A 26,435-nucleotide genomic window follows, 5' to 3' on the forward strand; every position below is an offset into this window, starting at 1 on the left:
CGCGCCAGCATTGTTTTAAGTCAGTTTACAGTTAAATTTCTGAGAATACCTAGTGTACGTATTAATATTATACATCTAATTCTATACAGACAGTGAAATTAGTCTTTCATCTAGTTACCTAGGGAGACATAATTGCTTGGGAATAAACCCTTCTCACCTGAACTTTCCAGTTCTCCTAACCACCAATCGTCATCAACAAATTCAATATTTATGATCTTGTCATTTTCGCTAAAGGTCAGTTCGTTATCCTCACCTGCTTCATAATCATATTCTGCAATGGCCCATGGTTCCTCCTTCTTCTTTTCTGGTTCAGCAGATCTTCTTGGTGGAGGTGGTGGGACAGCCTCGGTGTTTCTAGAAGGTAGAGAAGGAGTTGGTTCTTCTTCCTTTTCCTCTTCTTCTTCTTCCTCTTCTTCTTCTTCTTCTGGTTCAGCTCTTGCTATATTGTTTCTCTTTGGAAGGGATGGTGTTGGCTCTTCCTCTTCTTCTTCCGGTTCTTCATTTCTTGTAGGTAAGGATGGAGGTGGTGGAGATGCTCTCTTTTTTTCTTCTTCTTCTTCTTCCTTGTTAGCTCTTACAGGAGGAATATTCCTTGCAGGTAATGGAGCTGGCTTCCTTGCATTTCCCTGATCCTCATCATCACTCCAGTCATCATCGTTATCATCATTTTGTTGTTCATCTTCAGATACTTCAGTATGCATTCCAGGTAGTGGAGTACCAAATTGTTTAATATCCTTCTTCTTTGGTGGTTCAACTTCTTGTTCCTCTCTGGCAGGAGTTGGCTTGGAGAATGGTTTTGGATGAATGATTTGTGGTTCATCGGTTGTTGTAGCCATACTTTCGAATTTAGATTTCAAATCTCTAACGTCATGTTCGTCCTCATCATCTTGTTCGTTAGTATCGTGTTTTTCATCATCTTCACGGTTTTGTTCTACAGGTGCCTTATTCTTATTTGCAGCAGCTTTCTTTTCAGCCCATAATTGTGCAGGTGTCTTTTCAGTCTTGAACCCTTTGATGACTTTATCATCATCCTTCTTAAACTCATTAACTGGTAATGGCGATTTTCCTAAGAAATTATTAAATTCAGCATCTCTCTTTAATTTTGATTGTTCTTTCAAATTAGCTATATCAGATTTAGGATCTATCTTACCGTTAGCAACGGAGTGAACCAGACGTGGATCCTCCTTAGCGTTCTCTTCTTGAATGACTTTTTGTAAATCAATCTTACCGACAGGTTTATAAGTGGATTGATTTGGTTTCAATGGTTGCTTGTCAAAATCACGTTCTTCCACTTCTGGTTCATCCCAATCATCTTCATTGCTATTTTGCTTGGCGGCTCTTTCAAACTTTTCCACGATTGGTTTTTCATGAACCGCTGGTTTTGATGGTGGTGGAGTCTGCTTCTTTGGTATAGTGTGTTGCTTTGGTTTTGGTTTAGCATTGGCACCTGAGGAAGTTTGAATGGAATAACGAGCACCGGATGCATTGGAGACTCTGGACAAAAGTTCATCTTCATCCAAATCATCTTCATCTCTAGCGGTAACTTGAATATGGTACCCCTTCAAGACTTGATTAGCCACAGTTGCGAAATTAGAGGCAAATGAAGCTCTTGGTTTCATTGGTGCCGAATCAGGACACCAACCGACCAGGATCAATTTCTCAACGTCTGAACCGGGTGGTGAGACACGAGCAAGCCCAAATTGGACCTTTGTCTCATCGAATGATTGCAAGAATTCGGCAAAGTCTGCACCGGTGCTTTCAGGGAAATATTCCTTCTTCGAGTTTGGTGAAATAATCAACCATGTGGTATCTGCGTCGCTGCCTCTGACGATTTTCAAATACTGTTCCTCGATTTCCCTCGAGTGGGTGGTACAATTGATGGGTTCCAAAGCCATTGTCTGTGTCTATCTAATGATGCGTGTGTGTTTGTGTGTCGTGTTCACCTTGCAGAATAGCCATGTTTAAGTTTTAGATCGTTGAATATTTTCCAACCCCTATTAACGTTGAATTGTTCAATCGATATGGAATTTGTTTATCACGGTTTCGGTCACGTGCTTGGGTTATAGAGATAATAAAATGACAATTGAAGTAGAATAATAGTACTTGTTGAATGTCAAAAATACAATTTCTTTATTCTCTTTAGAATTTCTTTTAGAATAGATCTTTGTGCAAACAGAACCATCTTACATATATTTTGTAGCAGAACCGACGTAATAATTTTAATAACAGCGAGAGAATTTAAGGTACGATATAATCATTTATTCATGGACCATGTTTTTTTGGTGCCATGGTCTGATGTAGTTGTCGGTATGCATTAGAGTTTAACGACTCTAGCTTAGTGACTACATTTATTTAGTATATATCTTACACTAATTAGTGCAAACTATTGTTTAGTATTGTTAAAATTACAGTATAAATTACAGAGGTAGATTACTTGTGATACATTATAATAGCGCAAAGAGATGGACAAAGATGAAGGTGACTAACCAATTTGACAAACCAGTTGCACTACCTGCCCCAGAAGTTGAGGATGATGGGCTAGACGAAGAAGTCCCCGAGGAACTTGAAGATCCAACCGAGGTCCTTGAGGTGGTATTAGTATGGACAGTGTTTCCCCCAGTTGCGCCATTGCCAGAGCCTAGTTCAGTAGAATGGGTGGATAAGCTTTGCGATATGGTTGAAGTGTTAGCAGACGTAGTTACGGAAGACAGGGTGCTAGAAGCTGAAGAAGCAGGGTCGGAACTAGATAATGATGCATTCTGATGCAACGCTGCTAAATCCTTCTGTGCTTGATCATACCGTCCGTATATCTCATCACCATTTGCCAGAGCCAATGTCCCGTTGCTCCCAGGAACATAGGAATAGTTTGATCCTGTTGAATAGTCAGCAACGATAAGATTTTTAATATTCATAATGAAGGGACCTTTAGAATAATCTGTTTGGCCGCCGTACCTATCAACAATTTCTGTATCATCATTCTCAAGATCGCCCTCATCCGAATGCATAATAAAAAACCTGGCAGGAGAGTTAGGAAAATCTGCGGTGGCTGTACTTGGAACTACTCTTACTACTCGCCCATCAACGTAAAAAGTCAGTTTTTCCTTGGTCCAATCGATTGTGTAATTATGGTACTCAGTTTGTGGTGACTTCACATAATGGGTTTCCCACTGAGCGGTACTGTTTTTATGACTATTCATTGCAGTACTAAATGTGTAAAATTCATCCCCTTCACCATCATCCCAATCTATAGCAAATAAAGTCCGGCGCCAATCATCGTTCATGGCACCCGACCCAGATACGAAAGCTATTTCAGAAGAAATGGATCTTGCATTTCCAGCTTTCACAAAAGCTTCAATCCTACCATAGAATATGTAAAAGTCGGACGACAAGTCTGTGCTATCACCACTCTCAGCAATTGTCAGAGTTAATCCATCACTACCACACATCGTGGCGTTGTTATCACTCTCCTCATCAAAATCCCATAGCGAGTTCTCTACATGAAAGTTTTCGTCAATCGTAGCGGCCAGCGCCTTATTTTTGTCTGCCACATTAGCCAGCACAAGTGATGCAGACGTCAACAATGCTGAGAAAATGGTTGTAGCTCTCATGTTCTGAAGGACGTTTTCCTATTTTTCTGCGTTGAGAGTGGAATCCAACCCAAATATAGCCAAGAATCTCTCCAAGAATAATATAAGAACGAGGTATTTATACAGTACTTGAACGAATAAACTCTCCACCAGTAGCAAATCCTTGTACGGTCTTTTCAGAGATTGTTGATGTCTTGAAATACTGGACAGATTCGATCCGAGAATGGAAAGACCCTGTCAGTTTTTCTCAGAAGGGTCCGCACAATACAAACAGAAAACAATACACAATACGCGCTATGCAAAATGCAAAATGCAATGCATTATTACTTCGATTTTCGCGTTTACTCCACAATGGACAATAACGACAGCTTAAAGAGCAATACTGTACACTTGGTTACCAACTGGGACACTATAAACTTAACAGTGAACAACACCAAAAAATATATCTCCGCGACGGGGAATTGAACCCCGATCTGGCACGCGACAAGTGCCCATATTCTAACCATTAAATTTTGTTCCTTGGCATTGACATTATATTATATTAACCTTTACGTTTTGGCTTATCCTTTGCTAAAGCTGGATGATATGATGGAACGCCCACTCCAAGTTCAGGGCGGTTTCGATCTTATACACATTAATCTCCACATATCCTTCCTTGCCCCATCACTTTACACCTGGGGTTTTAGTCCCTACTGTTGTAAAGGACGGGAAGGTGATCGACCATACTAATTCATTGTTGCGGCCTGTCATTTATTTGATGACACTGACAACTGAACGAAGTTTCTAAGAAGTAAATTGAGTCAGGATTTGGAGTTCCTCACATTACCAAATTCTAAGGATAGTTATGTAAGAGGGAGCACCAACACCAAGTTTCTTCTCAAGCATCTTAACGATATTACTAGAGAGTGTATTATATATGTGTATGAGTTTTTTTCGAAATGCTAATTAAATTTAGCTTAGTTATTGTCCATAGCAGTCTCTTGATATTGGTGTCAGTTCACCAATTTTAATTTGCTTTACCACTTAACTCAGTGGTTGAATTTATTTTTCAAGCATTCACAAGTGTCTATGTTGTTCATTTAAGTCAACCAACCAAAAATCAAAAGTTGGAGTACAGAAGGGACATTCGCATACAAAATTTGGACAGACCAGCCTGTGCGTATTGAATATTTTTTTACAGCAATCGATCAGAGCTACTTGAAATATATCTCTTTCTTATTTTCTTTACTTTAACAGTACATACGGAGTTCCAACAGACAAAATTTTTTTGCAGAGTGAAAAAATTATAAAAAACTGCGATGAGCTCCAATTAACCATACACTCTTGAACATTTGAAGAAAAGAACAGTATCAAAGCACAATCCTGAGAAATGGTCACTTTTAACTGTGAGGTCTGTAACGATACTGTTCCTAAGAAGAATACAGAAAAGCATTACTACCGTTGTCCGGAGGCATATTACACATGTATTGATTGTTCCAAGACCTTTGAAGATGGTGTAAGTTACAAACAGCACACGTCATGTATCAGCGAGGATGAAAAGTATCAAAAGGCATTGTTCAAGAGGAAGAAGCAAAAGCCAAAGCAACAGAATCAAAATCAAAATCAAAATCAAAAGCCAAAGGTTACAGTAGAGAAGAAGGTAGACGAAAAACCTGCTAAGGAAAATAAAAAGAAATCTGAAAAGGTCGAGAAAACGAAGAAAGTACAACTGCAGGCTGGTCAGTCATTATACAAAATTTTGAAGAATATTAAGGACAAAGATGACAAGAAGAAATTCTTAAAGAATTTAGTTGTTAACGAGAACGGTAACTTGGTCTTACAGGACGCTTAATTCTAATGGCTTATTTTTTACTTGTATGTTTATAGATTTTAAAAAAATTCCTATCTACGACGAGGCATTGGCTTCTGTAACAACCTTTTTATTTAAACATCTTGACAACTTGGTATAGAACTGGCTCAGTGATTTCAATGGGAAGCTCAATGTATCAAACATGTATGCTGGTAATTGGTTTTGTAACGTTTGTAACTCCTCTACTGTTCGCTGTTTAAGTAGTGGGACATATATAACATCAGTCTCTGACTCCTCCCCCTTTACAAAACCTAGTTTATAATCCATGACTCCATTATTAGATCCCTGAGAAGTGTCAAACCAAAGTCCCGTATCATCTTCGTAGGACTTATGTACTCTCACGCAGCATAAATGTTCAAACAAGTCCTTAATTACTTCTATGTTCTCAGCTTGTTTTTTTCGCAGCTCTTCTGATACTTTTAGTTGCTCTTGGAGTTTGGCCATCTGTAACCTAAGGGTTTCCACCTCTTGTGAGTATGTATCGTTTTTCGTGGTTAGCACGCTGTTCTCGTGTATCAGTTTGGCTATCAGCAATTCAGCATTCTCCGATTGTTCTTTCACAGACTCTTTGTATTGTGTTAGCGGATCCATGTCGGTCCTCACCCATTTATCCTCTTTCTTCCATCTTCAACCGAACATATAACTAATTTAACTATGAGTATACTCATTATTTCTACAGTTCTCATATATAAAATTTCCCATTACCCGGAAATAAAGTAATCTATAATAAAGATTACTTTAGATTCTATATAATCTACCATAAATTATCATCCATTGAGCGTATATATTAATTAAGCAGGAAAACACAGGCACAATTGCCTAACTAATAGTTTAGAAACAAATTCATAATATAGTTCTGACTAATATAGAGATTTATTTTTATTTAAACGAACTTCTATGCCTTGACGGAAATGTTCTGTTTCGTTTATTAACTACCTTCTCACAAAACAATTCCAGAAATTACTATAACGGTTTCTAATACACACTGCTATTTCTATTTCTTTCCATCATCTCTTTCTTCCTGTTGTATGATCGTAGACCAATAAATATATATATTGAATACTTTATAATTACAACTAAATTGCCGTTACCCGCAAAACAACCTCGAGAAAGGTAACAACAATCAATGAATTCATTCATTCATTCAAACGTAACTTTTGAATTCAGGTTACAACTATACCCTTCAAAGAGCACACGCCCTCTATCATCGGGACATTGTCATTAACAAGTATAAGGAACCACTCTAAACTGCAATCTTAATCCAGTCATGGTAGCAAATAACGTCAATTCCAACGGTAAAGTCGAGGATTTACTGGATGCTGTCAGACAGGAATTCATGCAATTATCCCAAGAAGCTAACTCGTATCGTCTGCAGAATCAAAAGACGTACGATCTGAAATTGAATCAGCATTTGGCCGAGATGCAACAGATTAGAAATACCGTCTATGAACTAGAATTGGCTCATAGAAAGATTAAAGAAGGATATGAAGACGAAATTAACCGTTTGAAAGTTGAATTGGAACAGAAAAATCAACAATTAGCTAATTTTAACATTCAAGGACAATTACTCCCAGTAAATACCGCAAATACTTCTGCTTTCTCGAACCCAAAGGTTTTGCATCCGAATCCTCCCGCCCCTATCGTGTCCAGTATTCAACAACCAACTACTGTCTTGCCAGTGTTGAATACTACTACTCAAGTACAACCACAGGGTCTGCAGGGCAATGGCGAGCCCTTACAAGCCCCTCAATCTAGCCTGCAATCTCCAAATGGCCAACAATTAGCTCCTTTATCTTCCAATCCTCCAAGTGAAACTTCTAACTCCGTAAATAACATAGCCAATGCCGCAGAAACTTTACCTTCTATTAAGACATCAGATGGTAATGGCTTGCCAACGGCTGCAATGCCAGCTTCTACGGATTTGGTGAAATCAGATGAACTATCGAAACACGTCAAACCAATTCCACCATTTCTTTTGAATACCACCACTATGAATGTACCTTCAGAATTTAAAAAGGAAAGAGATGAATACTCGTTGTTCTTCAATCCAAACTTGACGCCTACTGAATTGGACGTAGATTTATTACACTCCTTACCTCATGATTCTGTCGTTTGCTGTGTGAAATTCAGTCAAGACGGGAAGTATTTGGCTACAGGCTGTAATAGAACCACTCAAATATTCGACGTTGCCACTGGTGAACTATATGTCAAATTGTTAGATGATACAGTAAATACAGCAATTGTAACAACCACCACGGAAAATAATGAAACGGTCACAACAACGGCAGATTTATACATTCGTTCCATTTGTTTCTCACCTGATGGTGAATTTTTAGCCACAGGTGCCGAAGATAAATTAATTAGAATTTGGAACATTAAGGAAAGGAAAATAGTCATGGTATTAAAGGGTCACGAGCAAGATATTTATTCGCTGGATTATTTCCCAGATGGTCAAAAATTGGTCTCAGGTTCAGGCGACAGATCAATTAGAATATGGGATTTGAAAACCGGTCAATGTTCTCTAACTCTATCCATTGAAGATGGTGTGACTACTGTAGCTGTATCGCCAAATGAGGGGAAATTAATTGCTGCTGGTTCTTTGGACCGTTCCGTGAGGATATGGGATTCCTCTACAGGATTCTTAGTGGAAAGACTGGATTCAGATAATGAATCAGGTAATGGACATCAGGATTCTGTATATAGTGTGGCGTTCACCAAGGATGGACAACATGTCGTATCAGGGTCATTGGATAGAACTGTTAAATTATGGAATTTGGGAGACACTCAATCTGGGACTGGGAAATGTGAAGTTACATACATTGGTCATAAAGATTTTGTCTTGTCGGTTGCCACAAGTAATGATGATAAATATATATTTTCAGGTTCCAAAGATCGTGGTGTTATCATTTGGGATAAAGATTCTGGGAATCCAATCTTAATGTTACAAGGTCATAGAAATTCAGTCATTTCCGTCGCTACAGTAAATAGTAATGTTGATGATGGTAAAAATTACAAATTGTTCGCTACAGGTAGTGGAGATTGTAAGGCAAGAATTTGGAAATATTTTAAAATGGGTGAAGTAACTGCCAAGATTGAAGATACTGAGACGAAAACTGTCACCACTGAACAATAGGTTAACGGACTGGGAAATATGTACATTTATGCCATAAAAGTAATTAATTAAACTTAAGTAAATATTATTAACTACTTAAATTATGTATCAACAATATACGATAATGTAGTTATTTCAATTCTTCAATTTGTTCCTCCAAAGCAGCTGGGTTGGCACCTACTACGGTACCTAAAAGCTTTCCATCCTTGGCAAATACAAATGTGGGCATAGCAGTAACATTACAATGTTTGGCAATTTCGGGACTCTCATCAACGTCTACTTTATAAAATGTCACTTCCGGATGTTCCTTAATAAGTTTTGAAATCACTGGAATCATTGCCTTGCATGGGTTACACCAAGTAGCAAAGAAATCAATGACAGAAAGTTGCGATCCATTACTGATTGACGATTGAAATTCCTTTAATTCAGTTAATTTGGTGATGGATTTGTAAGTGGAGTTCAATCTCACCACGGGACGGGAAAGTAAAGGGATTCTTTTTGTAACAAATACAGCTTGCCTTGTGAACATCTTTTGTACTCTTTGTTATGTACTTAAGGTGAGAATGATCTTCAAGATGCAGCTAATTTTAAATAGTGCACTTTTTAGTGTTAGGAGCTTTTTTCGGACTGACCAATCAAGAATCTTATTCTTCGTGACTAAGGCACCCTTTCCTAGCAGATGTTGGACAAAATAACAGAGAAGTAGATAAAAGATCGTTTTTCTTCTATGACTTGTCAATTTCCATGTGTTTTTTTAATATAGAGGGTAGTTTTTCTATCCTTTTTTTATTATTATTTTAATCGTTTAAATTCTACATATTTCAATATATAAGGTTAATCTATCTAAGGTTCCTTACTTCAAATGAAAAATGTCTAGCCTTAGAAGGTTCTCCGCAAAGCACAGTTCCTGATGTCAGAAGCCACAGTAGAGAAGTTACATTACGATGATTATATCAAAGCATCATTTAGTATCGGGTTTAAAACCCTTTTTATGGTGTCAATTAAATAGGAAGTCATCCTACAATAACCCATCTTCAAAGAGGCCCCATAATTCCTCATTGTCACATATGTATTCGGAAATATCCAATCCGTATTTACTCCAATCTACGTCCACTTTCTGCTTCAACGTCCTGTTTCTCATCTTGGAACCCTCTAGGGTAAATATTTCACGGAGTAGCGGTCTATTCTCGGTCAATACATTGATAAATTCGTCGTAATTGTGGCTCTTTCCCAATTCGGCATAGAGCAGATGTAGTTGTTGTGTAAAATGTCTTTGTTGTTCCAACTTCCTCTCTAGATGCAGTTTATGATGCATCAATGCTGCATAGTCTATGTTCTCCTCCACAGGTTTCGCTTGAAATTCGGTCATAGAGTCATGAGTCACTTGTGAAATGGTCATTACCAAACTTATGGTCTAGTTCATATGGTATGCTGAAATGTCGACACTTTGTATGTTTTGGAACACTCAACTTCTTTGTATTGTCCAAAGTTCTGTGTTAAAAGTTGTTGTCTCAAAATCGTCGTGCGGGTAAGCGCTCTATTTAATTAGCGTGGATTCTTTCTTTCAAAAGAGGCATTGAACAGACTGAGGTTGAGACAGGTGTTGTTAAATGAGCCTGCTGTGTCTGGCTGGTAGTTTGTGATATTGTGGTATGGCTCACTCTTGAAGGGGCTGGTATATAGTTTCTCTTTCTTGTCGTACAGAAACCATTTGTTTCTTTCAGCATATTCACCATGCTCCTCTGTCGTTGTTATTCCTAGATCCAGCTCCTCAGGATCCTCGATGTCTTCCTCCTCCTTAATAAACGATGAAACTTGGAACGGTGGAACCTGTAAAAGTTTTGGTGGAATGGTCAACTTGACGTTTCCGGTTTCATTCCCCGTGGTGGATGCATAGATACTATACGATTTCAATGACGATAATATTTCATATAGCATCAATTTAAGTCTTAAACTAAACGTGACTCTATCAAAGAGAGTAAACATGTCATCTATAAATGCATGACAGGGTTCACTTGTTCTTCTATCCTGTACTGAATTGAGAATGTGTTCAAAGATTGAGTTTTGGTGGATGGAAAAAAGTTTTAAGTAGACGTCGATCATCGGTTCTGAAGTATGTAGTTTTTTAGAGTCCTCGTTGGCAAAGGATGACATTATCCTTTGGAAGGACCTAAAACACGTTTCACTCATTGGTGTGTTTCTTGATTCATCTTTTTGTATCTTTTGAGATAAGGATGAGGCTAATTCGACGATGGTCGCTAAATACTCTCTACTAACATCCGAGCCAGTTAGACATCTCTGGAAGAAATCCTCTTCGAATATCTTGATAATAATTTCAATAGTTGGAACATGAATAACTTTTTCAAACAATTGAGCACTTAGTTCATTCGGACCTGTTAATTCGATTATATCAAATAAAAATAATTTTAATTCTTGCTCTGATCTATGTGGCTCAGTATACTCTGTTAATAGTTCTTGTATTTGATAGGCAGTAAACGACTGAAATATCCAAAGGTTTAGGAAATCTAATCTTGAGTATAATTCAACTGGCTTAGAATCATCTAAAGTATTATCATCTTCAAGTTCGTGTGTTTCCTTAGGAAAACCATAATGAAGAAGATCTTCCATTATATGTGTTGAAGTGGATCGATTGTTCTTGAAAAGGTCTATTAATAGCTTTGTTGTTGAGTCACTTAGTTTCTTAGAAGTACCAAAATTAACGACGATCGCTAAAAAGGTTTCATAAAATGCATCCATGTCGCTTTCACAAGCGTTCAAGATTTTAACGTAATTGTCCTTAATGTATTTTCGTCTATGGGATTCAAAATACAAACTACCTTTAATATTTTCATTCACTAAAAATGGTAAGACAAAAGTGATCCCGAGAATGTTTTGAATCTGTTCGAAGGTCAGAAGTTTAAACGATATTAAACGTATCAAATTTTCGTTCTTAAAGTCCTTCCTTTTCAAAAAAATTGACATGAACTTATTATATTCTCGGTTATTAACAACCATCAATAACAATAAATTGATTCTAAAAGTCAACTCTTCATTAGAGTTATCATTAGTTAGGTTTAAAAGATTCTTGATGTTTGTTTGAAATGCCTCTGTGAAATTCCAATGTTCATCTTTCTCCTCTGGATTGATATTATTGATAGCATGATATATATCTAATGCTTCATGCTTATTCATGTGCAAATTTTCATGTTTCGTCTTCTCTTCCTCATAGACGACTGAAAGCTCTGTTCGCAAATCATTATCAATATTCAAGACCAGTGAAAAATTCTTCATAAAAAATTTCCAAAATGCTGCAAAAGAAATTACCTTATAGACATCAGGGTCCTTTTCTTTTAAGACTTTTGAATATGTGAATATGAATGTCTTTGTAAAGAGGATATGATCGTTGATAAATTGGGAAAATAACTTTTCATAGCAAAGTAAAATATCCATGAGTGTTTCCAATGCAATAATATTTGAAAGTAACTGATGATAGACGATGAATTCTATCCATTTGTAATAATGATGGAAAAGTTTCAGATGAACACAAAATATTTGAAAGTTCTTTACAAGAATATTATTATCTACCGGACTCAATACATCAGAACATAAATGACTCAAATACCACTCTGCAACCATTGTTCTTACACTCAATGGATATGTTGATAAGTTTAACGGTTCTGATTTTAGTATCTTACTTTTTATCTCTTCAGCATCCTTTTGCAACTGCTCAAAATTAAAGCGTTCATAGTATGTGACATCATATTCCATTACATTTCTGAGAACCATATTATATTGACTTTTCATCAATGGTGAAATTTTTAAATTAATCAGTATGTTACAATGAATGAATTTATCATTTGATTCCGGCAAATAAAGGACACCAGAACTAATTAATTTCCTGATATATGTTGGGACTTTAAGAATACCATATGTTATCAGAATGTTCAAAAGGTTATACAGCGATGATAATGCGACATGTAGCATCTTATTTGTGTTGGATAATTTGGCAATCTTGAAAACTAAGGTCCAAATGCTATCTTCAATTTCAAACTCTTGAATACCTTCAATGGAATTAATTTTCAAAAGTAATAATTTGGCTACTAATTGATGTGATTCATAATGATGTTGTCTAGATGGATGGATTGCCCAAAGTACTAACTGCATTAGTTGGTTTATTTGGAGAATATGTTGATCTACGTAGGAAGCCCAATCAAAATCTGTTGGGTTATCATCTAGTATTTCCGTGAATTTGGTGTCAATACCATTCATTTGTATTATAGCTAAATTCATGTTTGCATTATTCATTTTTATAACCGATGAATCCTCATCATTATTGGTATTCTCATTCGTGTGGTTATCTAGCCATGGGTTCATTTTTAAGGATTCGTTGCTGTAACTAACCAACTCCAATTTCTTTTTAATTTCCAAAGCAACTTCAGGCGAAACTTCCAAGGAATTCATAATTTCGTAGAGATGTGGTTTGTAAAGGTCCCAACTTGTGGATGGAAATAAGAACGCTTCCAAAGTCTGTTCTTGAAATAATTTTCCAATCAAAGTACCTAATATAGATAGCATTGATTCTTTTAATTTATTATTCTTTTTAATATCATTGATGATGTATTTTTCATCATTTATCATAGATCTACTTTGATATATGGTAGAGTATTTTTGTAGAAGCATGTCAGTCATCTTAGATATAAGAAACAAAGATTGGTTTGATAACATTTCAGTATTTCCCTTGGTTCCCAATGGCTTACATATTCCATCCCAAAATATAGTTAGCATATGCAAAGTTAACGGTATAAATTCAAAATTCTCCACTTTAGCAACAAATTCCACTAACCAATGATGAAATATTTCTTTATCGATCAACTCTAAAGTATAACAATTACCTAATAATTTCAGGAAATAGAATACTTCAATTTTCCAAGTCTTTAACTTGTTGGAGTCGTTGTAATGTTGAGTCATCTCAAAGACTAGTTTTTCCAGTATATACACAAAATTTTCAGTCCATTCCTTGAACAATTGTTTATCTATTTCTTCTTGGGATCCTTTATTTTTCATAGCAAGAACTTTTCCTTCCATGGAGTAGCAGCATTTAATTAACCAAATGGCCCTTTCCAATGGAATTTGTTTTAGATAACATTGTTCGAGTACCTGTCTTCTTTTCAGCCCATGTGGTATATGCTTCGATATCTTTGATAATGACACGTAAGGTGAACTTAATTCTTGTAGCCATACTTCTTTACGATGGTCTGTTAAAGTGATTCGGTCGGGCAGACTGAAACTGGGTCCACTGAATATGGAAATTTTTGAATGCTTATGACTTGAAGGTTCATTCTTGACATCATCAGAGGGAATTTTATTTATTTCATTCTCTCGTATTTGCAATACTTTTGATAGCTGAATGGCTAATTGAGTAGAAACCTTTGGTAACGATTCATTCAATGATGATCTGGCGGATATGCTTTCGAAATTGACTTTTGAAGTGGTATAGTACCCCTTTGAGATAAAATTGTTTAAAATTTGATCTTCCTCTTTGGTATGAGTCCATGGTTCAAAATCAGGATATATCTTCTTTGTATGTGATTGGTCGTGTTCGTTGTTCGAGATGTATGGATACAGATCATCTGGCGGAGTCAGAATATATTTACTTGGCGGCATTGCTTGCCCAAAAAAAAAGTTGGGGGTTCTCTAGTAGAGTGTTGTTGGTTTATATTTGCACCAGGAGGAAAATAGTATTCTTCTTTATTATTGTTGTATGATTGTTGATGTAAGTGGACCTTTTTGGCCCATTTTAATTTCAATTTGAAATTTCATCGTGTAGTCAACCGATTATGGAACAATACGAAGAGGGGGAAAATGTAAGAAAGGAAAGGACGGAATATTTAAAGCTATATAAGAATGTGTACATAAATGTGTGTAAATACATTGGGTTAATCCAAAGACGAGGTGCTATTCATTAATTTTTCCTCTCGTATGGCACCTGTTCTATCGATCATGGGCCAATTCCCCCAATTTGGTAATCTTAATACGAGACATGTGGCATTATCTGCATGTTTCCCACCAATTGCTTGAATATATTTAATGACTTCCTCCGCTACATATTGAGGGGTTGCTTGTTTAGTTTGTCTCAAATTTACAGTGGATGTTATCAAATCTACTACCTCTTGATCTGATAATAGATCAGAGACTCCATCTGAAATCAAACAAATAAAACATTCTTCCCCTCCGAATTGTAATTTAGATTTCTCTGCATGAGGTAGTAGTGAGGTATCACCTATTAGGTATGAATAAATGTCTGGTTCGCATGATATCCCATCTCTTTTCCCCAATAAATCACCGAAGGATCTCGTATTGGCAAAATTATTCAAAAATCTAGTTTCACCGAAGGAATCCTGATTAGCATCGTCATCTTGCTCCTTCTTTCCTTCCACATCATCATCCGCCTGTAATCTCTTAGACTCTCTCCTAGAGGATGGGTGATGAATCTTCGTCAAGCTATGTGCGATCCCATTTTGATCACAAAGGATTATTTTACTATCACCTACTTGGGTGACTACCAATTTCAAAAGTCCCTGAGGGTTCATAAAAAACGATTCATCCATTGCAAGGGATTCATCATAGGAAGAAAGAAAGATGGATGAAGCTGTAGACCCACCAGAATATTTCTTTATTCTTTCCTCGAAAGTCAATGATTCTCCGCTCTCCTGAGCAAATCCACAGCATCTTTCCAAATCAAATTTCATGTAGGCGTAATATATCCTCAATCTTTCGTGGAAATTTAACAAGCTTGTCTTATCGATGATATTCCCATACATATCGAATATCATTCTTGGACCTGAATGCTGGGGGTGATCTGAATCAAAAAGTACCTGTTCTTGCTTTGTGTTACAATTTTCAATGAATCTATCCCAAAATGTCTCTCTGTGAGCGTTGACATTACGCCAATAGGGACCTCCAATCAATTGTTCATATGAATCTAACAAATGGAAGAATTGTTCCTTCGTTGGTGCTTCCGTATTAGTAATTTCCCTGTGTAACGATGACGCTAGTAATTGCGAGACACGACCTTTACCACCATGACCATCGAATATAGAAATATTAAGAATAGATTTTTTGAGTAAGGGTTCATGATTTCTCGATAACTCTTGAAATCGCGTAGGTAGTTTCAAAATATTAACAGAATAAGTATCCTCATTGATCAACCTATTGATCCTACTGGTACTATGTCCTATGACACTGGGGAATTTCAAAAGGGGTACTCTCAATATAAGCGGTGATGGAGCTGTTTTCGTGTTGACGCCGACTGTGGGGGTACGATGGTTGAGAGCTTTACGGTTCCAAGGAGCGAAGACAGGGGGGAGTGTGGAAGGTTTCAGATGGATGTATGCTTGCGATTTACCCATTCATGAATTGATAAAGGGGGCAACGGCGACGATTTGTGTAGGTTTATATGAAGATGCCAAGGCATGTATAAGAAGACCGAGTTGATATTTATCTTTCAGTGTTGGTTGCGCCACTTTTGCTGGTGCGCTGCGGGTAACCCATCTGTTGTCAGTATATATATATGGAGAAGAATTAGAAATTGGGAAGGAGAATGAAGTAAGTGGTTGTCATGTAACTTCAAAAAGGTTTTTGGATAAACATATTCAGACTATACCATTTTTCAGGTATATTCTACAATTTTTCATTGAATTTTTAGACGTTCCTTTCATCTTCAACCCCTAATCTGGGATTTTATTGGTCGTGGTAACCTTGCCAATCTTTCTATGCAGTATTCTTTCAATTCTTTTTGCCTGTCTTCTTTATAGGATATTTAATCAAAATGTGTTAAAAAATTACTAAACACATTGGGAACTTTTTATTTATTTGCTTGGTAGTCGTCAGTGTTTTCAAGAAAGGCGGCAATGTTGTTGCTAATATTGCCGGTTTATTATGGAGGTCTCACGGTACCTAAGACTGTTTACAAGGATACCAACGTTGTATATATGTAAATAGTTATTAAGTACAGATGGTCTTTTTGTCTTACTTCTTTATAATTTTATCGAAAATGTATTCCACATGACAGTTCAACGAATTAGACCTAGCTACATATATTCATCCACACACAGAATATATATAAGTTAATCTTATATATATATATATTCCTTTTATAAACTTGGTATAAATACAGTCCGCACATAGGAGCCAGAATTCTGGAACCAAATATATGCAAAGCATGTTTATAATGAGCAAAGATAATCCCATAGAGTTGGTCGAAGGTAGGAAGAAAGTTCTAGAGTTCACTGGAAAAGTTATTGAATATTTTAGAATTATTTTAGGAATATTAAATATTAGAATATGTTTATCCGTCTAAATATCTCTAGCATGCTCGAATTTTGATCTCGCATTGCTTGGCCCTCACGCCTTAAGTTAGTTAATATAATGGTTCTCGCAAGGTCTTTGTTGAATAAGCTTCGAAGTTGCACGAGCAATCATGTTAAGTAAAGTAGGTCGTGAAAACTTCAATACTAAGTGGTCTGACACATCCGGTGGTCGATCGGATCGTGTCCCTCCGAAAATGGCCACCAAACCATTACAAGTAGCGAAAGAATTATAACAAACGGTTACGGATACTGTGTAATAACGTTAACATAATGTTAGGTAGATTCGATAAGCTCAACCCTATCTAATAGTAACCTATGAGACCCATACGGTGGATTGATAGTACCTACTAGACCAGATCAGTCACTCAGGGTAACCGTGTCATTGAAGAATCTTGATCCAACCCATCGAGCATCGTCGTCGTCGAATTACCATTCAACTTATCATGAGGAATTTGGTATCAGTTGGAACGCTTTAGGTAATTATCGTAAATAGAACCAAGCTTATATAGTATTTCCTGAACGTCTATCTTGCTGGAAATTGGGATGATCTACTAGTGATCTGGCTAAATAAGTGAATGTTATATTCAGTTGCTGTGAAGCGACTGATGTCCTCCCCCCGTTTATGAGGGATGAATAGAATATAGAGAATATATAACTATATAATTGTTCGAGAACGTCTTCTCTTATATATAAAATTTCAATAGCGTATCGCATTGTACGAAACTACTGCATATCAGTCTATTAATCCTTTCAAAATATCTAATTTGACCTAGTTACTCATTAGGGATGTTTATATAGTTAAGAACTTTAACACATAATGCTAAGATTTCGATAATTAAAATTTATATTTTTTCTTGTTGACGAGATGTTTTTAATTAATGATTAGTTATCTATTTCAAAAGCTTTAAATTGACTTCAATCCTAAAAATTAAAAAAACTAAAATCAATGAAAGTTTGAAGAGGCCTCTGTTACCTTGTTATTGATAGAAACCCTCATTCCTTGTTTAATATACCTTTTCGTTCAGGACTATTTCATGAAATGGAAATGCCACATTTTTTGGCAGAAAACCCTCGGGGAAGATATTCATGGCATTTCCAGACAACAGGGCACTTTCCACGGCACTCTCAGAAACACCCGCAGACGCTACTGCCAGAGTACAGAGAGTAGTTAATAGGGGGACTGGGTTAGAATGAAAACTTTAACAACGAACAACTACAGTACATTATACATTGTAGTCCACACTAATATACACGCTAAAACAGATAGAAGCAGACCACTACACAATGCTGCACTTGAAGCCAAACAACCTACTAATCCAGAAGACATTTAGCGAAGCCCTGGAGGCCAATGCAAACGGTGCTCCTCTGTCCCTAGATCGTATCATCTCGGATTTCGACTATACCACTTTCCATGTCTCCAATTCACCAGATGATAAGTCTGTACTTTGGCTAAGTATCAAGACGAAGGCCTGGCAAAGTGTCACTCAATGTGACCAAGGAAAGAACGGTCTTTTGCCTTTTTTGGCCTCTAAATATCAATCCGCCAAGGGGATCAGTATCCCACAATCTTTCGAGAACGGGTACGACTACACTTTACAGGCGGATTTGAAGACCATTGATCAAGATACTATCAATCAGTTATCCCTACTAAAAATCTTTGTCATGAATTACCCTTTCCAATTGGCATTCAACGAATTCGTCGAATTGAGTAACATGCCTGTTCTCGAAGAACCAACTGGATCTTCCACTTCATCCTCCAAGAATCTTTACACCATTGAATACAGAGATGAGGAAAACATCTTCATCAGACCATCCAACGATAGAATCACCGTTATCTTCGAGACCGTATTCCAAGATGAAACTGATAAAGTCCTAGGGAAAGTTTTTCTTCAAGAATTCGTCGATGCAAGAAAGAGAAATCGTGACATTCAATCTGCCCCACAAGTGTTATTCTCTCACGAACCACCTTTGGAATTACAATCACATTTAAGGAAAGCAGCAAATAACACAGACTTGAGTAGAAGGTTTATCACGTTTGTTTTGTTCCCTCGTCATTTCCAAACCCCTGAGTTGCAATTCTCCACTGTGTGTCAATTGACTTTGTTTAGAAATTACTTCCATTATCATATCAAATGTTCTAAAGCCTACATGCATTCAAGAATGAGATATAGAGTGGGTTCCTTCATCAAGGTCTTGAACAGAGCCAAAGTGGATGAAGACGAATCGGAAACAGCCGGCGCAGAAGGAACTAAGGAACCAGTTCAGAGAAGAACTTTTACCGGTAGAAAGATGGTGTATTAGAGTGTTATATATAAATATATAAATCTTTTTAAAGAAATCGTAATTTGTGACGGGGCTGCCGTGTGGGACGATGCATGTAGATATTGATCAAAAATTTGAAATTTGGTGGCAACAAAACGTTCATGGAAGACTCCTTTCCAGAACGAATAAAACAGATAAGAAAAAGATCCATTTTACCCTAAGGTGCTATATTCAATTGTTTGAACCATCGAAGAAAGAGCAGCATAGTTTAAAGATATGTCTTTTTTTGGATTTGATAGTTCACATCCTCCCTCGGGACGCAACAACAATCGTCATGGCAAGAAGAATGAAAAACCATTGGATTTTGATGACACTTACGGTGGATATGATGAAGAGGAAAATGATTATTTGAACTCAGAAACTTTTGGTGCAGATGTGGAATTGGGGAACGATTTTGATTTCGGTCACGGTGAATCCGCCCCACAACAACAACCGCAACAACCAATTGCTAATCATAGATCCTATGTGGCCGCTGCATCTCAAAGCATTGCGCATTCTCATCCAAATCAAATGGACCCAAATGCAGATTTGAAACCAATGGAATCATTGTGGACTGCTAGCCAACCTCAACAACAAGCTCCTCCTCATCAAGGCCAAGTATTGTCAATGGAGGAAATTGAAAGACAACAACGTCAAATGCAAATGCATCCACAAGGTGTTCCACCTCCACAAGGCTTTACTAGCGGCCCGGCTCAAAATTTTAACCAAATGCCACCACCACCTCAAGTTTACCAGCAACAATTGCCAATCCCTCAACAAAACAACGATGGTCAATTTACTAATCAGTATAATCCACGTATGGGACCTCCCGGCATGGGGCAACCAATTCCTGGTCAATATCAGCAGATGCAACCAATGTTTAACCAACCTCCGCCACATCCTCAACAGCAGTATCCTCAAATGTATCCAACCCCTCCTCAAACATACCAAGATATTCCCTTGCAATACCAAGCTCCACCACCACCACAACAACAACCATTGCAAGGTCAAGCAAATCAACCCCAACATCCAATTGCAAATATGCCAAATGCCTCTCAATCCCCTTCCACTTTCCCTCCTCAATCTCAACCAAACGATTTTGAATTGCAGCCTGCCATGAACCTAAGACAACCATCTCAACAAACTCAATCTTCATCTACTCCAACACCACAGAGTATCAACTCACCAATGGCTCAAGAAAATGCAAGAGCTTCTCCGCAATTAGATAATCGTATCTTAACTGAATCACCAAGGAATATCTCAAGACAAAATCAAAATCAAGGCCAGTCTTCCCGTGCTAACACCAAACAGTCTCAGCAAAGAAGAGAACCAATGACTCCAGAGGAACAAAAGAGATTACAAATTCGTCATGCTAAAGTTGAAAAAATCTTAAAGCATTCAGGTGTCATGACTCCACGTGATAAAGATTTTATTACTCGTTATCAACTGTCTCAAATTGTAACAGATGATCCATACAATGAAGATTTTTATTTCCAAGTTTATAAGATTATTCTAAGAGGTGGTATCGCTGGTGAATCCAACAAGGGATTAATTGCTCGTGCCTATTTAGAACATTCAGGTCATCGTCTAGGCGGTAGATACAAACGTGCTGATATTGCCTTACAAAGAATGCAAAGTCAAGTAGAAAAAGCTGTTACTGTGGCAAAGGAAAGACCTCAAAAGAATAAGGACCATTCTGGTGAAAATTCTGGTCGTGAGGGTGTCCTAGGTAAGATTTCTTCATCTATGAATAGTAAAGCTCCACGTAGACAATTATTAATCCCAACTCCAAAGAGTAACGAAGATTTGTTAAATTCAGAAGATACTACAAGAGAATCTACCAATGACTCCACTACACCCGCTTTGGAAGAAGTTACACAACATTTGGGTAACGTTGAAATCAACCAAAAATCAAAGACTAGAAGAAGATCTTCGTATGCATTTTCATCAATTGATCAAAATTCTGTTTTATCCCGTTCTGGAGGTAGAAAGTTTGTCTTATCTCAAATTGAAACCGTTTACGAAGAAGTCTTAGAATTGGAAGCCAACTTGAGAAGTGGTAAGGAGATCGATAGTACGTTGTTATGGGAAGCACTTCATATCGATGACGATGCTTATGAAGTTTGTCCATTCATTTCCATGTTATCCTTTGATAAAGGTGTGAAGATTATGCCTCGTATCTTTAATTTCTTAAATAAAGAACAAAAGCTGAAGTTATTGCAGACATTCTTCAGTGAATTATCCCATTTAAACATTATCATTATAAGTTCCTACAAGACCAACCCATCTCCATCGGATTCTCAATTGAAAAAGATTGATTTATTCCAAACTGTATTTTTGAAAATTATTGTGTCATTCTTATCGAACAATTCCAATTTTGTTGAAATTATGGGTTTATTACTACATCTAATCAAGAATAATAATGTTTCCTTCATTTCTACATCCAAGATTGGTTTGAATTTAATTACTGTGTTGATATCTCGTGCTGCTTTAATTAGACAGGATTCTAATAGAAGTAATGTCTTATCATCACCAGAAATCTCTGCCTGGAATGAAATATATGACAAATTATTTACATCTTTGGAGAGTAAATTATCTTCAATTTTCCCACCACCGGAATATACCGAAAAGGTGGTCAAGATTATGGTTATGGAACAACATGCTGGACCTATCGAGTCCATATTTTATGACCAATCTTACATCTGGCAATTCTTGGCTTCGTTAGCCTTGAGTGGGAAATTAAATCATCAACGTATTATAATCGATGAAGTCAGAGATCAAATATTTGGTACGATTAACGTGGCAGAAGATTTGATAAAGAATGTCCCAAGTGACGATAAATCAAATGCAATTTATAGAAGAGAAAAGCTATATCAAGACTTGAATTTATTCCTAAATGTCATGGGTTTGGTTTCTAGAGATGGAGAGATTTCTGAATTGAAATAAGTTTATGAGTAATTGAGATTGTATTATTATATATGAGCTTCCTTTCTAGATAGATAGTGTGTATATGTTTGTTAAACGAACTGTATAATGAAAAGACTAGTTTTTTTTATAATACTTAAAGAAACTACCAAATATGGACAGCCAAGAATGGGTGAATAACGAGCGGCCCTAATATTCTACACTTTGGTCTTCACATCGGATTTCTCAAATGTTTCTTAAACGCTTCGCGGGCCATTTGTTTTGCTGTGCGTGTAATGTTCGCACTGACGCCACCACATTCTCAAATCGTTTCCTAGATGTTTCTTAAACGTTTCCTGACCCAATTTATTGTTCCAGGTGTAATTGACGAAAATTCGGCTGAACAGCTTTCGTAAGAAATGTTCCCCAAACTATTTTATTTAGTGAATGGTTCTTAATGATCAGTTGCAGCAGTTTTTTTCTGGTATTGAGTAATGGTGGTGTTATTATTGTTAACTCCGTGGTGTTAAGGGCATATAAAAATATTTAGTAAGGGCTTTGTTTTTAACCCCGCGGACTTAGGAGAATGGAATGTCAGCTGTAAATCATAAAATGAAAGGTTAGGATTAATCTGACAGATGAAAAAAAGTATAAAAAGGAGAGTGATTGAGTAATTAATTTGCACATATCTCATATCTCTTTGTTCTGTTTGATATTAATAATCGAACAATCACAAACAATAAAAGAAACAGAAAACAAAAAATGGAACAAATTAACAAAAATGCAATTCTAGTCTCAGGGGCCGATGGGTTCATTGCCCTTCATATTGTGAATGATTTATTGCAAAAGGGTTATACTGTCATTGGGTCAGTAAGAAATCCCGAAGAGGCAGCCCTGTTGATGAAGGACTTTAACAATAATCCAAAATTAATTCCTGTCGTTGTGGAAGATATCTCTAAACTTAATTCATTTGATCATGTTTTTCAAGAATATGGATCTCAAATAAAGGGTGTGTTACATGTTGCATCTCCGGTTCATTTTGAAAGTTCTGATGTAGTGAATGATTTGTTAATCCCAGCTTTAAATGGTACAACTGCAGTATTGAATGCAATTAAAGAGTATGCACCACAGTCGGTAGAAAAAGTGGTAATTACTTCATCATTTGCTGGGTTTGTTTCACCCAAACAGATGGCAGATAAAAATACAGTAGTTACTGAAGACTCATGGAATGACTCTACATGGGAAAATTGTCAATCTGATCCTATTAGTGCTTATTGTGCCTCCAAGAAATTTGCTGAAAAGGCTGCTTGGGATTTTCTCGAGAAATATAAATCTGAGGTGAAATTTGAACTAGCTGTCATTAGCCCAGGATGGGTATTTGGCCCTCAATTGTTTTCCAGAGGGGTTAAACCCGTTATGAACGTTTCCTGTGAGATAATCAATAAAATTGTTCATGCCAGAAGTATTGATGATGTTCCATTTGAGATGATGGGTCCATACATCGATGTTCGCGACACTGCCAAAGCCCATATATTTGCTTTAGAAAATGATTCATGCAATGGTCATAGATTAATTCTCAACGAAGGGTTTTTTACTGCCCAGGAGATCTTGGATATTGTTCACAACGACTTCCCGGAAGTTGGCAAAGATATTCCAATGGGGAATCCAGGAACTGGTAAAAAGTTGTTGGAAGAAAGATTTACAGCAGATAATTCAAAGACTAGAAAAATCTTAGGATTTCCGTTCCGTGATTTAAAGGAGACAGTGGATGATACAGTAGCACAGATTATAGAAGTAAATGGCAAAAAGTAAATAATTAATGGAGGCAAAATCTTATTACACCCTAAATAGTAAATAACTATCAACAACTGTTTGAACAATTATTATAATATTTATGTTTTCTTATATTTTTGTGTAGTAGTTTAACTGCTTACCCCCTGAATAAGGCGATAAATGTCTCGTTGGAGGAGAAAAGAATACAAAGGAATTATCCTTTATCTATATCAGCAGGATCAAGTAATACTGTGTTTAGTATTTGAGATGTTTTAGAACTAAGCGGCGCTACCACTACATAGCAGAACCTTGGGCTTGTTTAACTGATTCTCTCGACATTTGCGAGCTGGCACAATTTCTTCTTCTATAGAGCAAGAATAACAACGTTAGACGCATTGAAACAACATATGGATCACCAACATATTACAAAGGCGGCTAAATCAAAGGATGGTATACGAAAAAGGAACAGAGTTCCCAAGTCCTGCACAGTATGCAGATTAAGAAAATCAAAGTGCGATCGCATCAAGCCGTATTGCTCCTCATGCGTACTGCATGGTATTAAGGAGTGCCGATATGATGATAGGACGATATCTGATAAAAGAGTTCCTGTCTCGGAGCTAGCAAATGCTGTTCCCCGTATCAGTGATTCAAGTGACATTACCGCTTGTAACGTTTTCGTGGATTTCACTTGCATGCATCCACTTTTCAATCACGACATACCCATATTTCATGGCCCTACTTCTTTAGTAACATTTCATGTGAAGGCCAACCCAGCCTTTACAGAAAGGTATGAACAACTCTGGGCTAAATATGAACCTGAACGGTCTGAATGGACGAAGAACTATCACGGAATTACACCAGATGAAAGCGAGTACCAGAGACAGAATGCCTCAGAAAATACTTCAATGTTGGAAGAACTTACCAAAGTCCTATTACCTTTTGAAATGATGAAAAATATAATTGATGCCTTCTTCAAGGAAAGCCGACTATATGATATCAATGGTGCTTTTTCCAGAGAACAGTGTTTGGCGGATTTTTGTAGAATATTTCAGCCAACCGCTCATAGAGAGTTCAGTGGACTAAGGAATATCTCAAGTCTAAAAATTTCTAACCAATGTGATTACTATAAAATCGGAGTTATTTTAACGATTTGTTCAATAGTGCATTATAAAAAGGATATACCCTTACCAATTAAATATTTTATGAATCGACTAAACGTCTCATCGAAAACCAGCCAAGTTTGTATTGAATATGTGCAAGTTCAGCTTCTTCGATGGTATTCCTTAACAATGTATCCAAGTAATACTGACACACTTGAGGAAATAACCATTGTAAACACACTAGTCAGTACATCGCTAATGCTGGGTTTACATCAAGATATAAACTACATATACATGGATAAATTACCCAATATTATCCCTAATTTGGAGACTTTATGGCTTTGGACCATGTTTGCCGATCTCACCACTTCATTTAAAATTGGTAAACCTCTGCAGGTAGGCACCTCATATTATAACGATGCTTACCTTAAGGATTCTACCGGGACGTCAAACGCCAGATTGAAAAAGTTTTTACTTCTGGGAAGAACAACCATTGATAAACTATACGATAGACGTCAGAGCCTTAATGTTTCAGAAGAATCTAAAAGAATAAAGAACTTCATCAACTCGGAATATCCTAATCTTACCGACTATTTAGATATGAATGATATACTCAATTATGCTTTTAGAGATCTCAGAATACTTCTATTGTCTCTAGAAATCTTGATATCATTATATTCCCTTGAATTTATGGTATTGAAGGTGAGGTCCGACGATTTGAAGAATAATTTTATTCAAACTATCCTAGTGTCTTTTAAATTAACCCAAAATCTTTGTCTGTCATCTTATCAACACGATAGAAAGTTTTTTAAAACTATATCAGAAGATACATCACCAAGCTCATTTCCATATACAACAGCAATCACATCGCTCACAAAAGATCTAGTCACACGTTCTTTGTTGATATTCTCCAATCTAGTGTATTACAGGTTTACTCTTTTTGAACAAGGCACTTTTAAATTAGACGATTTAGTCGGCATGAATTGGGAGATAACTTCACTGGATGTGCCATCTAATAAGTGCATCTCTCTAGCCTCAGCAATTGAAATTTACATGAAAATCTTTTTACCTTGGCACGATCTTGCACATCAGAATTTAAGGAATGTCTTGGAGCAATTTTACAATTTTCATTGTCTATTTATTCAGGAAAGAATATGTAAAACAATTATCGAGATGGTCTTGGAATATCGAAAACAATCAGAAAAATCCTCATTGGGCCTTATTAATTTTGATCTTGCAGACCTACAGAATGATGGTGACTCTTCTGCCACATCGTGCCCCTCATCAACAGAGCCTGATCCAATAAACTCTTTTGCTGAAGAAGCACAAAATATACTTTCTGAACAATTCTGGGCAAAATTTAATGAAAATTGGGATACTTTATTAGAAGGTGGTACTGATCTACCCCTTTAAAAAACATGCATTTAAATGCTCATCATT

At 36.8% G+C, this 26,435-nt stretch overlaps 13 protein-coding genes across 13 annotated transcripts; 6 read left to right on the forward strand and 7 right to left on the reverse strand.

The window, feature by feature from the left end:
- Positions 1-110: 110 nt before the first annotated feature.
- ABP1 (Abp1p) lies at positions 111-1,895 on the reverse strand (the record flags this gene model as incomplete). Its single annotated transcript, XM_003676368.1, has 1 exon — positions 111-1,895. The coding sequence occupies one exon, from the start codon at positions 1,893-1,895 to the stop codon at positions 111-113; it is 1,785 nt and encodes a 594-aa protein (XP_003676416.1).
- A 549-nt stretch (positions 1,896-2,444) lies between these two features.
- On the reverse strand, positions 2,445-3,608 carry NCAS0D04750 (uncharacterized protein; the record flags this gene model as incomplete). Its single annotated transcript, XM_003676369.1, has 1 exon — positions 2,445-3,608. The coding sequence occupies one exon, from the start codon at positions 3,606-3,608 to the stop codon at positions 2,445-2,447; it is 1,164 nt and encodes a 387-aa protein (XP_003676417.1).
- Positions 3,609-4,956: 1,348 nt separating this feature from the next.
- Positions 4,957-5,418, forward strand: NCAS0D04760 (uncharacterized protein; the record flags this gene model as incomplete). The annotated part of the gene is made up of 1 exon (XM_003676370.1): positions 4,957-5,418. The coding sequence occupies one exon, from the start codon at positions 4,957-4,959 to the stop codon at positions 5,416-5,418; it is 462 nt and encodes a 153-aa protein (XP_003676418.1).
- Positions 5,419-5,472: 54 nt separating this feature from the next.
- On the reverse strand, positions 5,473-6,027 carry CSM1 (Csm1p; the record flags this gene model as incomplete). The annotated part of the gene is made up of 1 exon (XM_003676371.1): positions 5,473-6,027. The coding sequence occupies one exon, from the start codon at positions 6,025-6,027 to the stop codon at positions 5,473-5,475; it is 555 nt and encodes a 184-aa protein (XP_003676419.1).
- Positions 6,028-6,703: 676 nt separating this feature from the next.
- On the forward strand, positions 6,704-8,569 carry TUP1 (chromatin-silencing transcriptional regulator TUP1; the record flags this gene model as incomplete). Its single annotated transcript, XM_003676372.1, has 1 exon — positions 6,704-8,569. The coding sequence occupies one exon, from the start codon at positions 6,704-6,706 to the stop codon at positions 8,567-8,569; it is 1,866 nt and encodes a 621-aa protein (XP_003676420.1).
- A 109-nt stretch (positions 8,570-8,678) lies between these two features.
- Positions 8,679-9,077, reverse strand: TRX3 (Trx3p; the record flags this gene model as incomplete). The annotated part of the gene is made up of 1 exon (XM_003676373.1): positions 8,679-9,077. The coding sequence occupies one exon, from the start codon at positions 9,075-9,077 to the stop codon at positions 8,679-8,681; it is 399 nt and encodes a 132-aa protein (XP_003676421.1).
- A 489-nt stretch (positions 9,078-9,566) lies between these two features.
- AHC2 (Ahc2p) lies at positions 9,567-9,947 on the reverse strand (the record flags this gene model as incomplete). Its single annotated transcript, XM_003676374.1, has 1 exon — positions 9,567-9,947. One exon carries the CDS (start codon positions 9,945-9,947, stop codon positions 9,567-9,569), a length of 381 nt encoding a protein of 126 aa, XP_003676422.1.
- A 146-nt stretch (positions 9,948-10,093) lies between these two features.
- On the reverse strand, positions 10,094-14,212 carry SRB8 (Srb8p; the record flags this gene model as incomplete). Its single annotated transcript, XM_003676375.1, has 1 exon — positions 10,094-14,212. The coding sequence occupies one exon, from the start codon at positions 14,210-14,212 to the stop codon at positions 10,094-10,096; it is 4,119 nt and encodes a 1,372-aa protein (XP_003676423.1).
- Positions 14,213-14,484: 272 nt separating this feature from the next.
- On the reverse strand, positions 14,485-15,957 carry PTC6 (type 2C protein phosphatase PTC6; the record flags this gene model as incomplete). The annotated part of the gene is made up of 1 exon (XM_003676376.1): positions 14,485-15,957. The coding sequence occupies one exon, from the start codon at positions 15,955-15,957 to the stop codon at positions 14,485-14,487; it is 1,473 nt and encodes a 490-aa protein (XP_003676424.1).
- A 2,244-nt stretch (positions 15,958-18,201) lies between these two features.
- ARC35 (Arc35p) lies at positions 18,202-19,218 on the forward strand (the record flags this gene model as incomplete). Its single annotated transcript, XM_003676377.1, has 1 exon — positions 18,202-19,218. The coding sequence occupies one exon, from the start codon at positions 18,202-18,204 to the stop codon at positions 19,216-19,218; it is 1,017 nt and encodes a 338-aa protein (XP_003676425.1).
- Positions 19,219-19,455: 237 nt separating this feature from the next.
- Positions 19,456-22,164, forward strand: PAT1 (deadenylation-dependent mRNA-decapping factor PAT1; the record flags this gene model as incomplete). Its single annotated transcript, XM_003676378.1, has 1 exon — positions 19,456-22,164. The coding sequence occupies one exon, from the start codon at positions 19,456-19,458 to the stop codon at positions 22,162-22,164; it is 2,709 nt and encodes a 902-aa protein (XP_003676426.1).
- A 720-nt stretch (positions 22,165-22,884) lies between these two features.
- Positions 22,885-23,934, forward strand: NCAS0D04850 (SDR family oxidoreductase; the record flags this gene model as incomplete). The annotated part of the gene is made up of 1 exon (XM_003676379.1): positions 22,885-23,934. The coding sequence occupies one exon, from the start codon at positions 22,885-22,887 to the stop codon at positions 23,932-23,934; it is 1,050 nt and encodes a 349-aa protein (XP_003676427.1).
- Positions 23,935-24,302: 368 nt separating this feature from the next.
- Positions 24,303-26,408, forward strand: NCAS0D04860 (Zn(II)2Cys6 transcription factor domain-containing protein; the record flags this gene model as incomplete). Its single annotated transcript, XM_003676380.1, has 1 exon — positions 24,303-26,408. One exon carries the CDS (start codon positions 24,303-24,305, stop codon positions 26,406-26,408), a length of 2,106 nt encoding a protein of 701 aa, XP_003676428.1.
- Between the last annotated feature and the right edge of the window lie 27 nt (positions 26,409-26,435).

This window comes from Naumovozyma castellii, chromosome 4 (genome assembly GCF_000237345.1).
Source record: "Naumovozyma castellii chromosome 4, complete genome".
Lineage (NCBI taxonomy): Eukaryota > Fungi > Ascomycota > Saccharomycetes > Saccharomycetales > Saccharomycetaceae > Naumovozyma > Naumovozyma castellii.